Raw genomic sequence first — 20,789 nt, 5'->3', positions numbered from 1 at the left:
GGCTGCTCTGCAAAGCTATCTCATAGGCATTCTACAAATTCCCTTTCTTGGGATCCAGCACCAATCTATCTGCATATTACCATATTGTAATCCTCCATTACTATTGTAATATTGCTCTTTTTACATGCCATTTCTATCTCGCATTGTAATTTTCATCTCGCATTTTAGCTATTGTTGTGGAGACCTGTATTTAATTCCCATCAGGGTATTTTTTTTAAACTTGCAGTTTCTGAACTCCACCCACAAGGGTTCTACATCTTCCAATCCTATGTCATTTCTTTCTTAGGAATTGATTTAAACTTTTGCCAAAGTAAAATCCACCCCATTGCCTCTGGCCAGCTGCTCTCCTTTCGATATGATGTATCTTCTTGGATGTTAAGCTTCCAGCTGTGATCTTCTTTCAGCTATGACTCTCTGATGCCCATAATGTCATACTTAACCACCAATTCCTATCAGCTTTACAAGTTCATCTACCCTTGACTTTACTACTTAGAAGATCATCTCCTAGCTACTGCCCACCTGTTGGCAACTTTGCTGCCAAACAGAAAATTTACCTTGTTGACATTTCTACTTCATCCTCATACCCTCTAATGCACATTTGAGTCCAAAAATCTATCAATCTCAGCCTGATGCTGAGAAACATCCTAGGGTGCGCTGGGACACATTGTCAGTGATGTAATCTGGGGTCATCAGGTGTTTTGAGTTTTTCAACATCAGACACTCTCATTCAGGTGATACAGCCAGCGTTGATCAGGCCCTGGCATGTGTCCCAGCAGCACTGGTCCACAGGTCACACATCTCAATCCATAGCCATTTGGAGGCTCGCTCGGCAGCCTCTGTGGTGGTTCTGATGGCTCTTTCCTTGGCAGCCCCTGTAATGCGATAGAAGAGTAGGTTCCGCACACTGAGAAGCCTGTAAACCCTCAACACCCCTCCTCTATAGGTTCAAATCTTGTCCCCCAACCCTGTCTCAGCCACTGGTCTGCCAGCTCCCAGTATTTGGCTTTCTTACACACAAACACCTCCTCAATCCTGGAGTGCATCCACACACTTGAATGGTAATATAAAAGAAGTGAACACAGTCAAAAGTCTCCACTAAGAGTAAATGAGAGAGACTTCAATAAGCATTTTTGAACTAACAATGCTTAATCTGCTTCTTGGTACCCTTGGTTGGCAGATTTATTAGAGAAAAAAACAACCTGGGGTTGGGTGGGGTTAAGTTTGGGTTGCCATCAGTGTCTCAAATAAAACAGTGCAAGTAAAGTGATGAAGATTATACAAGGGAGAAAAGGAAGAAATAAAACTGCAAGGATAAAGGGAAAATCTAAGACATGGACATCAAAAGAACTGAAATACGGACAAGAATCGAAACAGTGCAGCACAATAATCATGAAAAAGATCAAACAATGAAATAAACAAGGGAAAGAGCAAAATCAGAAACACTGTGGTGTCAGTCAACTCCACTTTGTCTTTTTGTATGCTTGTTAGCATCTTACTTGAAATCACATGCATACTGTCATAGCATTACAGAGCAATAAAAATTTACCTACCACAGAGGGAATCCATTTAGATTATCATGGTCATCCTTGCTTAAAGGGAGTATTCCAGTCTAATCCTATATTGACAGATCATATCTATTGTAGGATTAGAGTTAGTTGAGATTAGATTACCGGTAGTTGTGTTCAGTTTTCCAGTAAGAGATAGAGGTATATTTGGTAGGGTAATATGGTGAATCCATCCATTCAAGATTATTTGGACAAAATGGCAAATATATCAGTTATCAAGACCAAAAATCATAGCACATTTCATATTCTATTTGTCATATCATTGGTATGTCAGCAGGTGGCACTATTTCTCTATTTCTTGCTGACCAGTGGTTTTTTTTCGCAGGTACAAGCTGTGTGTTCAAAGAAATTATTTTTCATATAAATGTAATCTTTATGTTTCTTTCTTTAGAACAAATAGAAACCACTGTTCACTCAAAACAAAGAGGTCAGTAACTGGCACTTTATTCTGCCAAACAAGATAATGTTTTAGGAATGTTTATAATCAAATATCCTTTGTGCTAAATTAATGAGAGCACAGAGTGTACAGACTGCACTTGTTGTTATATTATATATGTAAATGATAAGCACTGTGGGTGAACTGACACCCTTCCCTGGTCTCAGTTTGAAATGAAATTTAAAAAAGCTGTTTTCGGACTGATTCACCGAAATAATTAAATCACTTCACCTCAGACCTGTGTGAAGAAAGGAATCGATCGAAAAATCCCAGGAAGGAGTGTTGTATCCATGGAAACGACTGTGTTTCAGATATGGTGAAACTGGATGGAAAGATTAACAGCACAGCTCCATTCAAAGGGTTTTGGCTTTGAAGTTTAAAAGTGTTGGTTGCCTAAAGTTAAGAATGCTGCTCAATAATCTGTTCAGACCAAAATGGAAAATGCAGTGATGCTCCCAGACCCCTTGTGCAGCCCAGTTCCATTGAGTTAGTGATTTCCTTTAGAATGTCTAAAAGTATGAGTGCTTTTGTTATTTATCAGTGTAGAAGGTTGCTGGTTTTATTTTATTCCTGAGGACCTCACGATTTATATGGGAGCTGCAATCCCAGTCATTATGCTAAGCGCTGAAATGTTGGTGGCAGGAAACTTGCACACAGACTGAAACAGAACAACATATGTGAGAGTTAAAGTCTTATGGGGGTGGAAGGACATACAAGCTGGATGACCTTCTCATGAGTCTATTTGAATCTAAATAAGATGCTGATTCAGGGGTTTCGAATGGCAGCCACTTGAAGATGAATTGGATAGGTTGGAAGGTTCATTCCAGCCATTACTTTACCCGCCCCTCTTCCAGAGTGTTGGCCCTATAGAGGAATCACGTATAGAGGTTCACTTATGGCTGTGGATGAACAGTGAGCATATCAGATAACAGACTCCCACTCGTACCCATACTAATTTAGAAAACATTTATTTTCAGTTCTGTTGAAATCATACGTTAACTTTTATTGGTTGTGCCTCCTTGAAACAAAAGGGAATGGATGGACCAGTGTCATCTTCACGAAGAATTCCTTTAAATTAATCAGTTTATTTGGCTTTTTAATTGTATTTGGAAATGTTTGCAGTGTCTGGTTTATTATTATGTTGCAAGCAACTGCATTTAATTTGTCTTTAAAATGTAATCATTTGTGAATGACGTAATGGGCCTTGCATGAAAATTAGCATTTTTGAATTGGATTTGGAGATGGTCTCACTTCCGGCTTTTTGAATCTCACTCTCGCAATTTCTCATAGATCTTTTTAGCTTATTCACCATTTGCTACTCTTATTGGTTTTTGGCAGTTATATTTACTTGGAGACTACACTATACTGACAGGCATGTGGAAGTATATCCGTGCGCCAATATGTCCACCGAATTGACTAAATGAGATAATGACATGTTAACCATTACATTAGCACAGAAACCTAAATACCCCAACATTTAAAACCACAAAATACACTTCCTGACCACTCAATGTATGGAATTGCCATCAATCTTGCTTGGTGGGGCCTCACGTTTGTTTCCAAATCCCCAGACCATTGTTTGGACACAATGAAGCAGGACTTACACTTCTGAGTGCACTACCTTGCCTGATGGTTGGAACTTGCTGGTCGGAAAAATTGCACAGAATACTCATCCCTTTCCTCGGCCATATTAGCAGCTGCTCAACATCAGTTCTGCAAGGGCTGAGGATTGCATTTCAAGATGAGCTGTGTAATCTCGTCTTGCAAGACTGTTGTCACAGGTGCCAATGACCTACAGTTTAATGCAACATTAAACTGATGCTTCGCATTATTCTGCCTCTTTGCTTTGAACTTTTGCTGTCAATGGCAGAATGCATTTGTGTCAAAGTTAAACAACCGCGTTATTATGATCTATCTCAAAACAATGAACATTTGTCACAAAGTGGTAAGTTGATACATTTATGTCATTTTCAGTATCATTTTTCTTGATGGGAGGGTAATGTAGATCAGTATTATGACAAAGCAAGCATTGTACTCAGATTGCGTCTGTCCTTAGATATGGTGTGAGTTGTTGATCACATTCACATTATCAAGTGGAACAAAGCTAAGAGGAAAAGTTGAACAGGTAGGCTTCAGGAGCGAAAGTAACCAATTTCTACTGTTATTTCAAGTCCTGCCTTAGACATTATCGCTTTAGCCTTATTTTTCATATGCACATTTGAGCCACTTCCACGTTGTAAAGAGCCAAGGAACATTTTCTTCAGAAATATAACAAAAGCTTTTTCTACAGTCCATTTTCAAGAGAAAAATTAGACTGCATTACAATTTTTAAACAGATTAGGTACCTGCTGGGCACAGGATCTATTAGTGAGCCAAATTCCATTCTTTTTTCTCTCTATACAATGGCCTTTATCAAGCAGTACCATAATTTTCCCATTTGCCAGGGAAATTAATGTCATTGAAACATTAGTTTACTGCAGGATCTTACAGGTATGATGATGGTCCAGAATTATCACAGAATCGACAGAAAATTGCTAAAGCAAATCATTTCTTTGTTGTACACTGATCTGATCCACCTCATTCAACCCAAGTCACTCCTCTAGAAGGCAGTAAATAGGAAAACTACATAATAGGCAGACAATTGTTAATGCAGCTTTCCAATATTGCTAAAAGTAACAATAAGCCTCAATGTGTATTTCTTCACTGGCGCTTTCAATGCTATACTTGAATTCCTCAGAGAATTATACCCAGTTGTCATTTTTGGAGCAATCAGAGCTTTATGATACAGTTTAACAGACTTAAAGGAAAGTGCATCATTTGGACTATTTTTCAAAGATGGACTGTCCTTCCATCGGTTCAGCTGCAGCGTGAATGCAACTCAGCACAATGGATGTAGGAGAGAAAATAGGCCTTAAAATTACTGAAATTGCTCAGAAGCAACTCATTATGTTGTAAGTCTTTTACCAAACTTGAAGGCAAGGGAAATCATACTTGAAGCAAAGCAATCTCAGTATATCATACTGGGTTCTATCCAGGTGTTGGAATGAATGTTGAAAGATTTTCCATGTTGGAGAACTAACTGAAAGAAAGAAGCTCAACAAGGTAAATATAAGAAGGGTACTTGAACAGTACAGCTGGTGCAGTATTCAATGATCCAATTCCCCAATGTAGTACTAAAGAATCCTAGATGAGTGAAGTACCACTTGTTGCTCAATAAGCCCTGTACATATGTTTCCATGAGTCTTAGAACTACTTTGCTGAACAACCACAGTCAGGAAGTTTCTCTGGAGTTGCTAGCCTAACCTTATTCAGTAGAATCGTTCTAGGGACTTCAGTTTTTCAATATAAAAATGACTTATTTTTATTATTTCTGTTTTTGCACTGCTCTTTTTAAATTTAATGTATATATATTTACAGTAATTGATTTACTTATTTTCCCTATACTATCATATATTGTATTGTACTGCTGCTGTTAACTTAATAAATTTCTCAACATATACCAGTGATATTAAAGCTGATTCTGATTTTTTTGCAAATTGCATGATGTTTTGTTTAAACTCTGTAATTTAATTTGGCTGCCCCAGGAGTTCAGGTTATCAGACTTAATTACCAAATGAAGATTATAGAAATAATTTTGGTATACAATAGAGAGAATTTCCATATTCTTCCCACCCGGATTTTACAAAACAAACTACTGTGTCATTATGATTGTCTACATGTTGTTGCTATTTTATCAAGCCCCACAAATTACTAAAGTCATACACTGGTAAAGTGTAGGTAAAACTTGAACTGGAGAAGATATATTTTATAATATGAATGCTTGTACCTTGGAAATAAGAATTTAACAGCATATAATGAAAAACAGCACCATATTTCAATGATTTACATATTTTAACCACATATTCTGGTATGATAATACAAGTGATTTGGGAGATCAAAATCATTAAAGATGCTGTGTGCTATCACATATAGAAGAATATCAGAGAGAGGATATGAGCTACTATTGTGCTCACTTCATTCTGAATCTTTTTTCTTTCTCACAGAAATAGAGAATACCACAGTGCTGAAAGACTAACATTTATTGCTCATACAAGAGCACGTTGGGCTATTTTAGAGAAGTATCAACCATGTTGCTATGGATCTAGAATCACATACTGGCTATGCCAGTAGATTGGTGGTTTTACTGGTCTAATATGGTGTAAATGAGCAAATTGATCTCTATTTCCTTGACCAAAAGAGATTAGTAAGCCAGATCAGTCTAAATGAAGCAACACACAATAAAATGCTGGATGAACTCAGCAGACCAGGTAGCATCTATGGAGAAGAGTAAATCATCAATGCTTCAGGCCAAGATCCTTCTTCAGGACTGAAGAAAAAAGATGAAAAGTCAGAGTAAGAAGGTGGGGGAAGAAGAGGAATAAATACAAGATAGTTGGTGATAGGTAAGACCGTGAGGGGAGAGGGGTGAAGTAAAGAGCAGGGCAGTCAATTGACGAAAGAGATAAAGGGCTGGAGAAGGGGGTATCTCATAGGAGAGGACAGAAGGCCATGGAAGAAAGGGAAGGGGGAGGGACACCAGAGGGAGGGGTTAGGCAGGTAAGGAGATAAGGTGTTCATGCTGTCAGGTTGGAGGCTACCCAGATGGAATATGTGTTACTACACCAACATTAGCATGGCCTCATCATAGCCCTAGAGAAAGCCATGGTCTGAAATGTCAGAATGGGAACGGGAAGTAAAATTAAAATGAGTGGCCACTGGGAGATCCCGCTTTATCTGGTGCATTCAGCGTAGATGCTCAGCAAAGCAGTCACACAATCTATATCAGATCTCACCGATATATGGGAGGGCACACCAGGAGCACTGGATACAGTAGATGACCCCAAATGACTTGCAGATGCATTCCCTATTGCTGGATATTTTTAGGCGACACGGTAGTGTAGTGGTTAGCTCAACACTTTACAGTACCAGTGACCCAGGTTCATTTCCTGCCATTGCCTAAACATTCTCTCTGTGACTGTGTGGGTTTCCTCTGGATGCTCCAGTTTCTTCCCACAGTCCAAAGACATACCGGTTGATAGGTTAATTGGTCATTGTACATTATCCCGTGATTAGGCTCAGATTAAGTTGGGGGATTGCTGGGCCAGAAGGGCCTATTATGTGATGTATCTCAATCAATCAATCAATCAATAAATAAATACATACATGCATACTTGGCTAAGGCAGATGACACTGCAAGATGCTTGTTTCCAGTCAGGAATCAAACTGGAAAATATAATATGTATATAAAGTGCCTTTTCATGAATTTGGACTGGGTATGCTGTTTGTGGTTGAATTCCATTTGTAATGTACCGTGCTGTGGTTGCAAAACTATTTTACCTGGCATTTATATCTATGACATTAAACTTGAACTAGAAAAGAAAAATTATATACGTAATGTAGACCCTTGTACATTGGAAACACGAATTTCTAAACCAGGCTGATTTTAATTCTGGGCAGAAATCAACATCCCAAAAAGAAACAAAAATATTTCTACCAGATATTGTTGCTTATGTTTGGAGAAATTCCACATACAGTATTTCTAGTTTGACACAAGACCAATCTAGCAGACAAATGGGCGCAGTTTACAATGTTTTGTTTGGAAAGAGATAGACCAATATCTACACTAGTCAATTTAATTATTTTCTATTTTTATGTGATGTGACATTTGGCTATGTAATTCTTGTGCAGTGTAACACAAATATGAATTGTCGTGAAGAGGATAATACATTATTTCTCAGCAAGCTAGGTACTCAACTTGCACCCTGTTGTTAAATGACACACTTAATAACACTGTGTCAGGGGATTTCATAAATCTGTCTGGCATAATGCAGCATTCTCTGTACCTTTGGGAATGTGAAACATAAACCATGAGAACATGACCTTGTATGAGGCATGATTCCTGCTCCCTTTCATATGCACTGCATTCCAGGAATTGATGTCAACCTTTCTTTAGTACTGTTGAGAGATAATCTTGACCTCATTTAAATACCATTCATGTTGCTCACCTCATATAAATTCATCTTCTTTCTTTTGTAAGTCATTAAGAGATTGTTATCTCAGCTAACTCTGAAACAAACAAACTCAGGAGGGATATATTTCATATTGGAGGGGGAAATATAGTGTTACTCCAGCAGGAATCAATTCTTATCCCTATTTCACTTTATTTCTTTTTCATTAGCTTCTCTTCCTGCTAGCTGTCAAGTTTTCACTTACTATGTTTCATAGACTGAAATGTCATCAGAAGAAAATGACCTTCATAAGGGATTAAGATGTCAAAGGCAAAAAAAGGTCAGTCATTAGTGATGATATTGAATCATCACTGACAGAGGTAAACCAACCTAGCCAATCCAGTTCTACTTCACCCATCTCCTCCCATCAGCATCTAGCTCTTTGTAAGAAAGTGTAAAATTAGAAGGCAGAAAAGCTAAGCTGGAATTAGAAGGCGGAAGTTCAGTCACAGGAAATAGAAGGTGAAAGAAAAGACAATACACTGTTCAATGATGAGGATAATAATAAAAAGGATGTATGGGGAAGGAAAAAGCATGGATACTGCCAAAAAGTAGAGTCAAAATTAGGAAAAATGAGATAAAATGTACCATAACAAGTGAAATGAAATGGGGAAGACAGTTCACTGCAAACTAAATCAGAGGGATTTTACTGGGGTTGTTGAAGATGGAAATGATCTGGTGTACTAAGCCTGCTGAGTGTGGCAATTCAAGCTGGCGAGCCATAAGTACAGATTGCCTCATGGGAACGCAATGTGGTGTCAATAACAAAAGCTTGGCTCACAAACCATGCATCAAATGTTCCTGGAAACAAAAGCATTCAGGTAGGATAGGAAAGGAACAAAGGAAAAGAGGTGGAGGTATTGATTTAAAAGAATATTTCAGCACTGGGGTGAGAAAGGATGATGTAGAGAGCTCAAGGTTAGAACCAGTTTGGTTAGAGCCAAGGAAAAGAAGGGGAACAGCATATTGTATTGATCAATAACAATTGGCTGCAAATAAACAAGGCAGAAATACGAGAGACAGCTGATGCTGGAATCCCTAGCAAAAAAATAAACTGCTGGAGGAACTTGGTGAATGAAGCAGTATCTGTGGATGCAAAAGGATGGTTAACCCCGAGTATCTAAACTCATTACCCTTCTTTGCCTGGTTAAATTTTCCTATCACGCACATCCCTATCACTTGGAATTCTTCTTCTTTAGTTCACCTTTGCTATCCTCCCCCTTACCTACTTGGTTCCATCTGCCCATTAACTACCCTCCCCCTTTATCTGATGTCATTTGTTACCTACCAGCCCCGGCCTCAACCCTTACTTCACCTTTTCATACCAGCCATTTTCCCTCTTTACCCTCAGTCTTGAAGCAGGGTCTCAACCCAAAATGTCCATCACCTCTTTGCCTCAGCAGATGCTGTTTGACTGATTGAGTTCTTCCAGAAGGGTAAGCACAAAGACAGTAGAGCAGATTTTATTTATCCCAAGATAAACTTGGGAAAGTAATAATGCTAGGGGTAGAGATGGTAAAAAGTTTCTGAAATGTGCAACGCCAGGGAATTGTCAGTGCAGTAGTTGGGGAAGAAAGTACTATCAATCTCAGGCCAATCAATTTAACCTCAGTGGTAAAGATTTCGGAAATATTGATTGAGGACAGGATTATTAGTCACCTGGAGGAAAACAGCTTACTAAGGTATGGGCTTGCTAAAGACAAATTGTATTTACTAGTCTGATAGAATTTTTTGTTGTGGAAATGAACAAGCTGATGAGGATGATATATTTGATGTAATACACAGACTTCCAGAAAGCTTTGAATTAGGTGCCACATAATAGGAAAACTGAAAATCATGGTCTAAAAGAGACATTGATAGCATGGATATGAATTTGATTCAGTGACAAGTTTCAGTGAATGGTTGTATTTCAGTCTGGAAGAAGGTGAATACAGGTCCTACCCAGGATATGACAGGGTTCCGTTCCCATGAACAATTAGTAACCTGAACAGTTTGCAAGTTGGAAGTGCATCCATGGACTGAATACTTATATGGCAGAAGATGCCTGTAGCCCTGCCAGCCTCCCAAATGCTCAATCAAATATAGGGCCATACATAGTAAATCAGGTGCTTGTAAGCAGGGGAGGACTGTAATGGAATTCCCAAGAGGTTGGGAATTTATGTTAATATTCCAGAACTAGGAGTGCAAGCCATAAAAACAAAAAAATGCAAATCATGATGAGTCTTTATAAAATGGATCCAACATTAACCGGAGCATTGACTTCAATTTTGACCAATTCATATATAGGAAGGATGTGAAAACATTGCTAAGCATCTGGAAATGATTTGAGAATTGTCCCTGCTCTGAGAGATTAAACTTTCTTCAAAGAATGCTAAAATTTGATTTGACGAAAGCCCAGAAAAGGAGGAGGTGTCTGGATGGGATAGAGAGTAGGCGCCTGTTCTTTTTGGTGAAGGATTGTGGTTACTTGTACTAAGCAAAGGAGTGAAGAATTAAGAATGACCTAAAAAGAAACATTTCTACACTGTATGCATTGTGATCAGGAAAAATTGCCAACAAGTGTAATGCAGGCAGGTTCCACTATGGTCTTTAAGACAGAACAGCATGAAGAAGGTGAGGAAAAACTTATAAGAGAAGGCATTTTAGACAACTATATGGGAGATCGAATGAATGAATTGCTCTGCTAGAGATCTGCTGTGAACATGGTTATTTCAATAGGCTCATTCTTTGATGAATACCATTTTTTGATGAATTTTTTGGATTGTTTAAGCTAATTAACCTTTTCCTACACTTTCCTTTATGCAAAATTATTGTTGCACTGTAAATGTTTCAGTATCAGTGGTTTAACAAGTGATATTTTCTTTTTCCATTGCAAAGTATAAAGAAAAGTTTAAAAAATTAAATGTATTTAGTCCCGTATTTTTATCAGCATTTCTGATTCCCAGTGAGGACCACCACTTTGATTGAGAACTGTGTGATCAAACACTGTGCCCACCATTATCTTAACAAGTTTAATCAAATATAAGTACATCCAGTTGTAATGGCTTTTGAATAGTTGTTCCATCATAGAATTGTTTTGTACATGAAAAGAAAATGACCTTCACAGGCATTAGGATGATAGTTCACAATGTGTCTTCATTAAAATGCATAGCCAAAGCTAATTAATCATTTAAAATTCTGCTTAAAAAGGGAAATCTCTACAGACACAAATCTTTGCACAGCAATGTTTAATGAAAATGAATCAAGGACAAACCATATGCATTAATTTATTATTTTAAGCATCAATTCTGTCTCTCCTTGAATCAGAGTTTTGGTGTTGAAAGATGACGTGAAGTTGAAAAAGTGCCCGTTTACTAATCAAATATGAAGACTATTGCAGGCCCCTATTAGAGAATACATGATTAGTTCTGTACTCTGAGCAAGTGACTGGTTCTGTGTTTTATTGACTTGATTTTAGTGATTAATGACACCAGAGGGAGATTGTGTCTGGACAGTTTTCAGTGATTGGAATTTCAATAGACCTAAAGAAGATGAGATTCCTACCATTTGTTAGCTTGCCATTCCTTTTGAAAAGCGGCTCTGAGTATGGTTGGTGATGTGATATATTATCACTCCAGGAAAAGAAACCTAATCGTTGATTGTGATTGCCACTATATTCAAATGGGGGGTGGCAATCTTTTAAAGTGGAATGAATGCTTTTACTGAGTTACAGTGATTAAACATCAGCCTAGACACCAGTTTTTCATCATAAACAGGGAAATGAAACTTCAATCCCTACAACTCTAAAGCATTGAAGTGTGAATCCTTCTGTAAATAATTCCCTGAACAAACAATCAGGTAAGACATTTATGGTGTTAACTAGAAGCAGGAATTGATCTTGAAATTGGTCAAGTTTCTATTCACCACAAAAATTTACTAAATACTTATTGTCAGCCTGAAGTTCTGGTGCATAAGCCAGCTCCTCCACCAAGTTAAGTTCAGAATGTAGAATATAAGATATAGAAAGGTATGACATTGTGTGGAACAGTATAAAGCTACTCCATGACCAGACTAACTCTTCTTCCTATGCAGCCCATTATCGTTCATTTCTAAGTGCCTTTCTAAGATTCTCTTAAAAGTCCCTAATGTACTGCCACCCTAGTAGTGCACTCCATGGATGCACCACTCTGTGAATCACCTAGCTCTCACAAAACCATCCAGGCACCATGGTGAAGTAATAGTTGGCACAATTTTTTACAGCACCAGTGATTGGGGTTCAATTCCTGCTACTGCCTACAAAGGGTATGTATGTTGTCCCCGTGACCACGTGGGTTTCGTCCAGGTCCTCTGGTTTTCTCCCATATTCCAAGGACATATGGGTTAGGGTTACTAAGTTTGTCAGCATGCTACATTGGTACTAGAATGATGGTGATACTTGTCATCTGCCTCCAGCAGCACATCTACGGACTGTGTTGCCCAATGACACAAACAATGGTGTATGTTTAGGTGTACACAGGACAAATAAATCTAATCTTTATCTTTATCATTAAACTTGCCTCCTGTCATCCTAAATGGATATGTTCTCATATCTGTCATTTCCACATTGGGAAAAAGGTGCTGGCTGCCCACTTTATCTGTGCCTCTCCTAGTCGTTCATCGCTCCAAAGAGGAAAGCCCGGCTTTCTCAACCATTGCTGGTAAATATCCTCTGCATCCTCTCTAAAGCTTCCACATCCCTCCAATGATTAGGCAATCTGAACTGAAAACGATCTTCCAAGTGTGGTCTAACTAGATTTGAGTTTATAGAGCTGCAATATTACATCTAGGCTCTTGAACTCAGTTTCCCAACTATTGAAGGCCAGCACAAAAAATGCTTTCATAACCATCCTGTAAAACTTGGATGGCAACTTTGAGGGATCTTGTGACTTCTTTACCCTACCATCCTGTCTCAGTGGGACATACCTACCTGGAAATCCTTGCAAGTGTTATGTACTTCCCTGAGAACATATATTCCCGATTTATGCTCCCATGTCCTGCCTAATACCGTAGTAAACAGCCTTCCCCCAATTAAGTATTTTCCCATATTTTTTGCTCTTACCCTTGTCTATAGCTATGCTAAAGGTCAGAGACATACCTCATTTAAATTTTTGCTCTAAGTTTAATGCTGCTGTGCCAGTACTGGTGAGATGCATTGTACTATATGCATGGTGATTTATAAGCTAATCTTTTATCATGAAGCCATAGTTTTTCCTGGCCTTGCTTCACAGTTTACCTGTTGAACTGTTGCTGGGGTGTTGGTTAATCCATGGAGATGCACTCTCCTGCATTCCCATTAACTCCTCTTTCTTTAGAAGCTAAGAACAATGGCATAAAACACAGCCATGTGTTTGTGTCAAATAAATACATGTGCAGTGGAACACATGGTAAGATGTCATTTTACATCTTCACTGTGTTGTGGTAATATGACGCCCTTGTTAACATGTCTGATATTTCTATATTTCCATTTCTCCTTATAAGGAGACCATTTTAGTCCATTGAGTATTTGCCAACTCACAGACTAAACCAAACCCCTCTAATCCTTCTAGTAACTGATTCTCCCATTAATTCATCCCACCCTCCCCCTTCCCTACTTTTTCTACAACCAGCCTGCCTGTAAGCTAGTCTTATTATTTCAGGATGCATCAATGTTACTCCAAAGAGGCTTTAGTCAATTATTACCTATTAACCTAGCAATCTACATATAATCAGGTATGGGAAGAAATTGCACCACCTAGAGGAAGCCCAAGTGGTAATAGTGTAACGTGCAAGCTCTAAAACCATACCAATGATCAGGATGAAGCATAAGTCAATTAGGAGCCATGAGGCAGCAGCTATGCCACTGTGCAGTCCTCTGATTGTCCTTCATATAGGCAGAGAGTCAGGTCCCTTCCATAATGGACTTTCAGACTTTGAGACTTTTTTTGTTATCAATAATGTTGAAACATTGGTCAATAGAAAACTTTAGGTTCGCTATTGCAATTTTGCTTGTTATTTTTGTCATTAGTAATGTTGAAACATTGGATGATGGAGAACTTTAAGTATGTTATTGAAGGGACATATCCAATTGTGCATCAGATTATGTGTGCAGGCTCTTCAGAGAACAGCAAACAATAGTAGGTAAAACAAATCTGCTGGCAACTCGGAGCATACTTAACTGTGTTATGCACCCCGTAACTGGGTCACTTACCAGCAAAGATAGAGAGGTCCGTTGAAGTCTGATGGTACTATTTTTAAAAGTATTTATTGATAAAGGGGCACAAAAATAAGATTAATGCAAACATACAGATAATCTACGTTGTCAATACTAAATCTAAAAGCGCGGGTATAATAATAATCAATAAGAAATAGCTCTATCGTTGTCTAGGGGATAATGTATTGTCCGATGGAAATATAACAGTCACTGTTAGTTCGTTCAAGCTGCTGCGTTTTGGGTTTAAGAGAGAGACGGTTTAAACTTGCCCAGGTCTTTTATGATGCCAATCCTTTGAGTCGGGGGAGTTGGTTTCCCCGTTGCTAGCTAAAAGCCGTTTTCCGTGGTACCAGCCACCAGTCCCAGGCAACGGAACTGAACGCACGTGGCCTCCTTCAAATGGCTTCCCGCTATTACGGGATCGCTAGCATTTCTTCTGGTGCGTCTGAGTGGCTGTTCCTACAGACCCTCTTTTATCCTGACTCGCAGGGTCGTAGATGTCAATCAGGTTGGAGTGATGCAATCTCTCCCTCAATCAGCCCACTTTGCCTGAGGGCGTTCACGTAGCATAGTATCTCAATCCACAAATTTGTCTCCAAGAGACAATGGCCATGTCCCGTAGCTTTACATCGCCGGGGAACGAGACATTCCGCACGTCTCTCTCTCATTTCCTGGGCCCCCTGACCCAACCCAACAGTGATCTTGCGATTCTCACAAAGGAGGGGGCTGCAGGCATAACAACTGCCACTGTGAAAGGCCTCCCAACTCCTGGTCCCAAATAAATTGCTGTGTTGGCCGAGGCCTGTTTTCACTATACAGACCTCAAATGGAAAGTCATCGAGGATCAGAAACAATCTCCTTGGCAGGTGAAAGCCATAGTCTGTTTATCTCATTGCTATTCTAAATTGCCATGCTTGAGTGGTTTTGTATTTCTTTCTTTCCTTCCTTATTTTTCCCTTGGATCATGCTCAGCCCACCATGGCAGCAATGTTCCATGGTGGTTATACTAGCAGAATCATCATAATCCCAAGTCAATCCCATCCTAAGCAATATTTGTGTTCTGTTTTTGTTATTTTCAGATAATTAATTAATTTCATATTCTTTCTCTGCTTAATTATTAATGCCACAGACCCATTTATTTTCATACAGGAACTAATGCACACATGAAATTATACACGGTATCAAAGGGGGTGTTTTATTGTCTTTGTTCACTTCAGCACTGTTTGGAAGGAATAGCCTTTTATTCTTTCCTTCATCTTGTCATTATATAGAGACAAATTGCCTTTAGGTTCCAATTAGAATGGACTACTGGGGAAGGGGAGAATTCAAAATATATACTTGGCTCTTTTGTATCCTTTTAATAGTGTCTGAACAACTTTGTTAGCTTGTAAGCTAGTATTTGACTGTTTTATTCATGCAGCTGTATCTTTACAAGCTAACATTTGTACACAGCAAATTAGTTGGTGGAATACAGAACCTGTTAATATTCCTGTTTGCAGTCACCATCGGCACTGCTTAGCATTTTAGGATATGTGCACAGGAGGAGAGTACAGTGTCTACCTTCTTGAAAGTTAAGAGATTCAGAATGAATATCATACACAGTCTAACAGACCACATGTGATGCCTGAACGGGTCTCTGGGAATTATGTTATTATTCAGCACAACCTACTCTGTTTAGAATCAATTAGTTCACGATGCGGTCTGTTTCAAAGAGTCTACGCAGAGTCCACAAAAAGTGAGAACTTCACCACTTAACTGACAGGAGAAGTCCCTTTTCCAGGACTGGTCACCACACACCCGAGACTTTGCAGGGGTCACCAAAGTGGGTGCCAAAAATCTCTGCTTGGATTATCCAGTTCCACTACATACAAAGTAACTCCAACAGTGATTTGCCACAGGGGTGCCTTTCTTCAGTGAAATACCACACCCAGACAAGGGTTAGCACACACGTGGTATTCACAAAGGTCTTCCCCTCACCAGAGAACCTACTCCTGTGGATTAACTATGTGACAACCACACTTTTGTATTTGAATGCCACATCTTGGAGTGCCAGATGTGGGGACCCTGAGAGACTCCCAGCTTCCCCAAGGATTACATCTGCACCAGGTGCATTGAGATCAGGCTCCTTAGGGACCGTGTTAGGGATCTGGAACTGCAACTTGATGACCTTCAGCTAATTAGGAAAAGTGAGGAGGTTATTGATAATACCTATAGAGAGATAGTGGACTGCACGTCTGTGACTGTCCCCCTCAGGAATCGATATATCATTTTAGATACTGTTGTAGAGGTTGACCTGACAGAGGAAGACCACAAGGAACGGGACTCTGACACTCTGCCCAGTGCCGTGATCAAGAGAACAAGGAGAAATGCAGTAGTTATAGGGGATTCCATAGTGAGGGGAACAGACAAGAGATTTTGCGAGCCGGACAAGGATACCCGAATGGTGTGTTGCTTCCCTGGTCTCAGGTCGGCTCCAGAGTATTCTGAAGAGAGAGGGTGAGCAGCCAGAAGTCTTGGTACATGTTGGTAACAATGACATAGACAGAAAAAGAGAGGAGGTCCTGAAGGAAGATTACTAGGAGCTAGGAAGAAAATTGAAATGCTGGACCTTCAGAGTAATAATCTCAGGATTACTGCCTGAGCCACACACTAATGAAGGTAAGAATAGCAGAATTAGCAGATGAATGTGGCTAAGTAACTGGTGCAGGGGGCAGAGCTTCAAATTCTTAGATCACCGGGATCTATTTTGGGGGAGGTATGACTTATACAGAAATGATGTGTTACAACTGAACTCAAAGGGTACTAATATCCTGGCGGGATTGTTTAATATAGCTGTTAGGGAGGGTTTAAACTAAGTTGGCAGGGGGAAGGAAACCAGGGTGTTAGGGTCAAGGAAGAGGAAAATAGAAATAAGTCAAAGATACTGTGCAGCAAAGATGGCAAGAAGGCCAGGCAGGTGAATAGACAGGGTAATTTGCTGTGCGATAGAAATATAGCAAAATCAGTAACAGATACTGATCTAAATGTACTGTACTTAAATGCATGCAGCATTAGAAATAAAGTGGATGACCTTGTCGTGCAGCTGCAGGTTAAAAGATATGACATAGTGGCCATCACCGAGTCATGGCTAAATGATGAATGTGATTGGGAACTGAATGTCCAAGGATACACAGTGTATAGGAAAGATAGGAAGGTAGGTAAAGGGGGTGGTGTTGCCCTGATGGTAAGCAATTATATCAAATCACTAGAAAGAAGGGACATAGGATCAGAAGATGTAGAATCCTTATGGGTCAAGTTAAGAAATGGCAATGGTAAAAAGACACTAATAGCAGTTATATACTGGCCTCCAAACAGCAGCTGGGATGTGGACTACAAGTTACAGCTGGAGATAGAAAAAGCTTGTCAGAAGGAAAATGTCAAGATAGTTATGGGGGATTTTAATATGAAAGTGGATTGGGGAAGTCAGGAAGATACTGGATCTCAGGAGAGGGAGTTTGTAGAATGCCTACGGGATGGCATTTTGGAGCAGCTTGTCCATAAGCCCACCAGGGGATCAGCTGTTTTGGATTGGGTGCTGTGTAATGAGCCTGAGGCGATTAGGGAGCTAGAGGTAATGGAACCCCTTGGAAGTAGTGATCATAATATGATTGAGTTCAGTTTCAACTCTGAAAAGGAGAAGCTGGTATCAGGTGTACCGATATTTCAGTGGAACAAAGGAAATTACAGTGGCATGAGAGAGGAACTGGCCCAAGGTGATTGGAAAAGTAAGCTAGATGGAGGGACGGTAGATCAGATTTGGATGAAGTTCCTACAAGAAATAAGGAAAGTGCAGGAAAAATATATGCCAAGAATAAAGAAAATCATGAATGGAAAAATGGCACAAATGTGGCTGATGAGAGAGGTTAAGGCTAAAATAAAAGCAAAAGAGATGGCGTACAAGGAAGCAAAAACCAGTGGGAAAACTGAGGACTGGACAACTTTTAAAAACTTACAGAAGGAAACTAAGAAAGTCATTAGGAAAGAAAAGATGAATTATGAAAGGAAGTTGGCAATTAACATAAAAAAGGATGCTAAGAGTTTGTATAAATATATGAAAAGTAAAAGAGTGACACGGGTAGATATAGGACCGATTGAAAATGATGCTGGAGAAATTATAATGGGTAACAAAGAGGTGGCAGAGGAATTAAATGAGTATTTTGCATCAGTCTTCCCAGTGGAAGACATTAGCAACATACCTGATAGCCAGAGGTCTCAGGGAATAGAATTAGGTACAGTCAAGATTATCAGAGAGAAAGTGCTTGTGAAGCTAAATGGACTAAGGATAGATAAGACCCCCAGACCAGATGAGGTGCACCCATGGGTTCTGAAGGAGGTGGCTTTGGAGATTGTGGAGGCATTAGAAATTATCTTTAAGGAATCAATAGACTCTGGCATGGTTCCAGAGGACTGGAAAGTTGCAAATGTAGTTCCACTGTTTAAGAAAGGAGGAAGGCAGCAAAAAGAAAATTATAGACCTATTAGTCTGACATTGATAGTTATTGAAGTCGATCCTCAAGGACGAGGTTATGAAATACCTTGAGGTGCATGACAAGATAGGCCCAAGCCAGCATGGTTTCATGAAGGGAAGATCCTGCCTCACCAACCTATTGGAATTTTTTGAGGTAATCTCAAATAAGATTGACAAGGGAGAGGCTGTGGATGTTGTGTATTTGGATTTTCAAAAGGTCTTCAATAAGGTGCTGCATAAGAGGCTGCTTAATAAGATGAGATCCCATGGAATTACAGGAAAGATATTGGAATGGGTGGAGCATTAGCTGATAGGCAGCAAGCAAAGGGTGGGAATAAAGGGATCCTATTCTGATTGGTTGCTGGTTACTAGTGGTATTCCGCAGGGTCGGTGTTGGGGCCGCTTCTTTTTCACTGTATATCGATGATTTAGATTATGGATTAAATAGTTTTGTGGTTAAGTTTGATGACACCAAGATAGGTGGAGGAGCAGGAAGTGTTGAAGAAACGGAAAGGTTTCAGAGAGACTTGGTCAGTTTAGGAGAGTGGGCAAAGAAATAGCAGATGAGATACAATGTTGAGAAATGTACAGTTGTACATTTTGGAAGAAAAAATAATCGGGCAGATTATTATTTAGATGGGGAGAAAATTCAAAAGTCTGAAGTGCAAAGGGACTTGGGGATCCTCGTGCAGTATACCCTAAAGGTTAACCACCAGGTTGGATTGGCAGTAAGGAAAGCGAATGCTATGTTGGCATTCATTTCAAGAGGAATAGTGTATAAGAGTAAGGAGGTGTTGATGAGGCTCTATGGGGCACTGGTGAGACCTCAATTGGAATACTGTGTGCAGTTTTGGGCCCCCTGTCTTAGAAGGGATATACTGATGTTGGAGAGAGTTCAGAGAAGATTTACGAGGATGATTCCTGGAATGCAAAGGCTAACATATGAGGAGCGTTTGTTGGCTATTGGACTGTATTCATTAGGGTATAGAAGAATGAGAGAGGATCGCATAGAAACATTTCGAATGTTGAAAGGGTTGGACAGAGTAGATGTGGAAAGGCTGTTTCCCTTGGTAGGTGAGTCCAGGACAAGAGGCCACAGTCTTAAAATTAGAGGGTACCCATTTAAAATAGAGATTTTGTTTTGCCAGAGGGTCGTAGATTTATGGAATTCATTGCTACATACAGCTGTGGAGGTCCGATCATTGAGGGATTTTAAGGAGGAGATTGACAGGTATGTAATTAGTCAGGGTATCAAGGGATATGGAGAGAAAGCTAGAAATTGGAACAAGATGGGAGAACAGTTTAGCTCACGGTGGGGTGGCAGAGCAGACTCAATGGGCCAAATGGCCTACTTCTGCTCCTTTGTCTTGTGATCTTGTGAATGGAATCAAACTCACTCTTATGGGCTACTTGGAGAGAGACCAAATAGTGATCTCTTTGTCACAAGGTTTCTTCTGTTTGAAACCTTTTCTCTCCCCTCTTCTCTGCAACTTCCTCCAGCTACAGCAACTGTGAGAGTCATTTATCAATACTTTGGATCAATCTCAACTCACCCCTTTGGGCTATTTGGAGAATTTAAACCAGCGACCCCACTCACTGGTGTCTTTTCTTGATTGAAACCATACTCGACTCTCAGAGCAATCTGCGCTGCTCCTTTTTTACTGTTGGGGTAGATCATCGCATGACACTCACAGAAACAAAGTCACAGATTTCCAGTACATCACGTACCGTCCCAAGAATTGATACTGGGGTACATAACACACAGATTCCCAATGCATCACGTACCATCCCAGGTGTTGAAACTGGGGTTCATAACACTAGGAAAACACAAAAGAGGCATTTTCTCAAATTCAATTGCAGACTCCTTCAAGTGGAGTTCCCAGTGATATTCTGAAAGCCTTCTGAACATGAAACATGATTCTTTGCTGAAGGTTACGAGAAGATTTAAGATTTCCAGTACACAAGAGTTAAGGAGAACAAAATAATTGTTACTTCAGATTCAATGTAACACAACAAAAGCACGATA

The 20,789-nt window shown here is 39.7% G+C and overlaps 1 protein-coding gene across 3 annotated transcripts in view; it reads left to right on the top strand.

Moving 5' to 3' along the window:
- The window catches only part of LOC140727819 (limbic system-associated membrane protein-like), an 891,146-nt gene that overhangs the window by 842,740 nt on the left and 27,617 nt on the right, over nt 1–20,789 (top strand). Inside the window, exon 8 of one of the 3 annotated variants that reach the window (XM_073045605.1) lies at nt 1,957–1,992. The exons of the other annotated variants lie outside the window; for them this stretch is intronic. Within the exon in view, the coding sequence (XP_072901706.1) occupies nt 1,957–1,992 (36 nt within the window). The remainder of the gene's footprint in view (nt 1–1,956; nt 1,993–20,789) is intronic. 3 annotated transcript variants of the gene reach the window in all.

This window comes from Hemitrygon akajei, chromosome 5 (assembly GCF_048418815.1).
Source record: "Hemitrygon akajei chromosome 5, sHemAka1.3, whole genome shotgun sequence".
NCBI classification, from domain to species: domain Eukaryota; kingdom Metazoa; phylum Chordata; class Chondrichthyes; order Myliobatiformes; family Dasyatidae; genus Hemitrygon; species Hemitrygon akajei.
The sequence above is the reverse complement of the archived record's forward strand: the minus strand, read 5'-3'. Positions and strand labels throughout refer to the sequence as shown.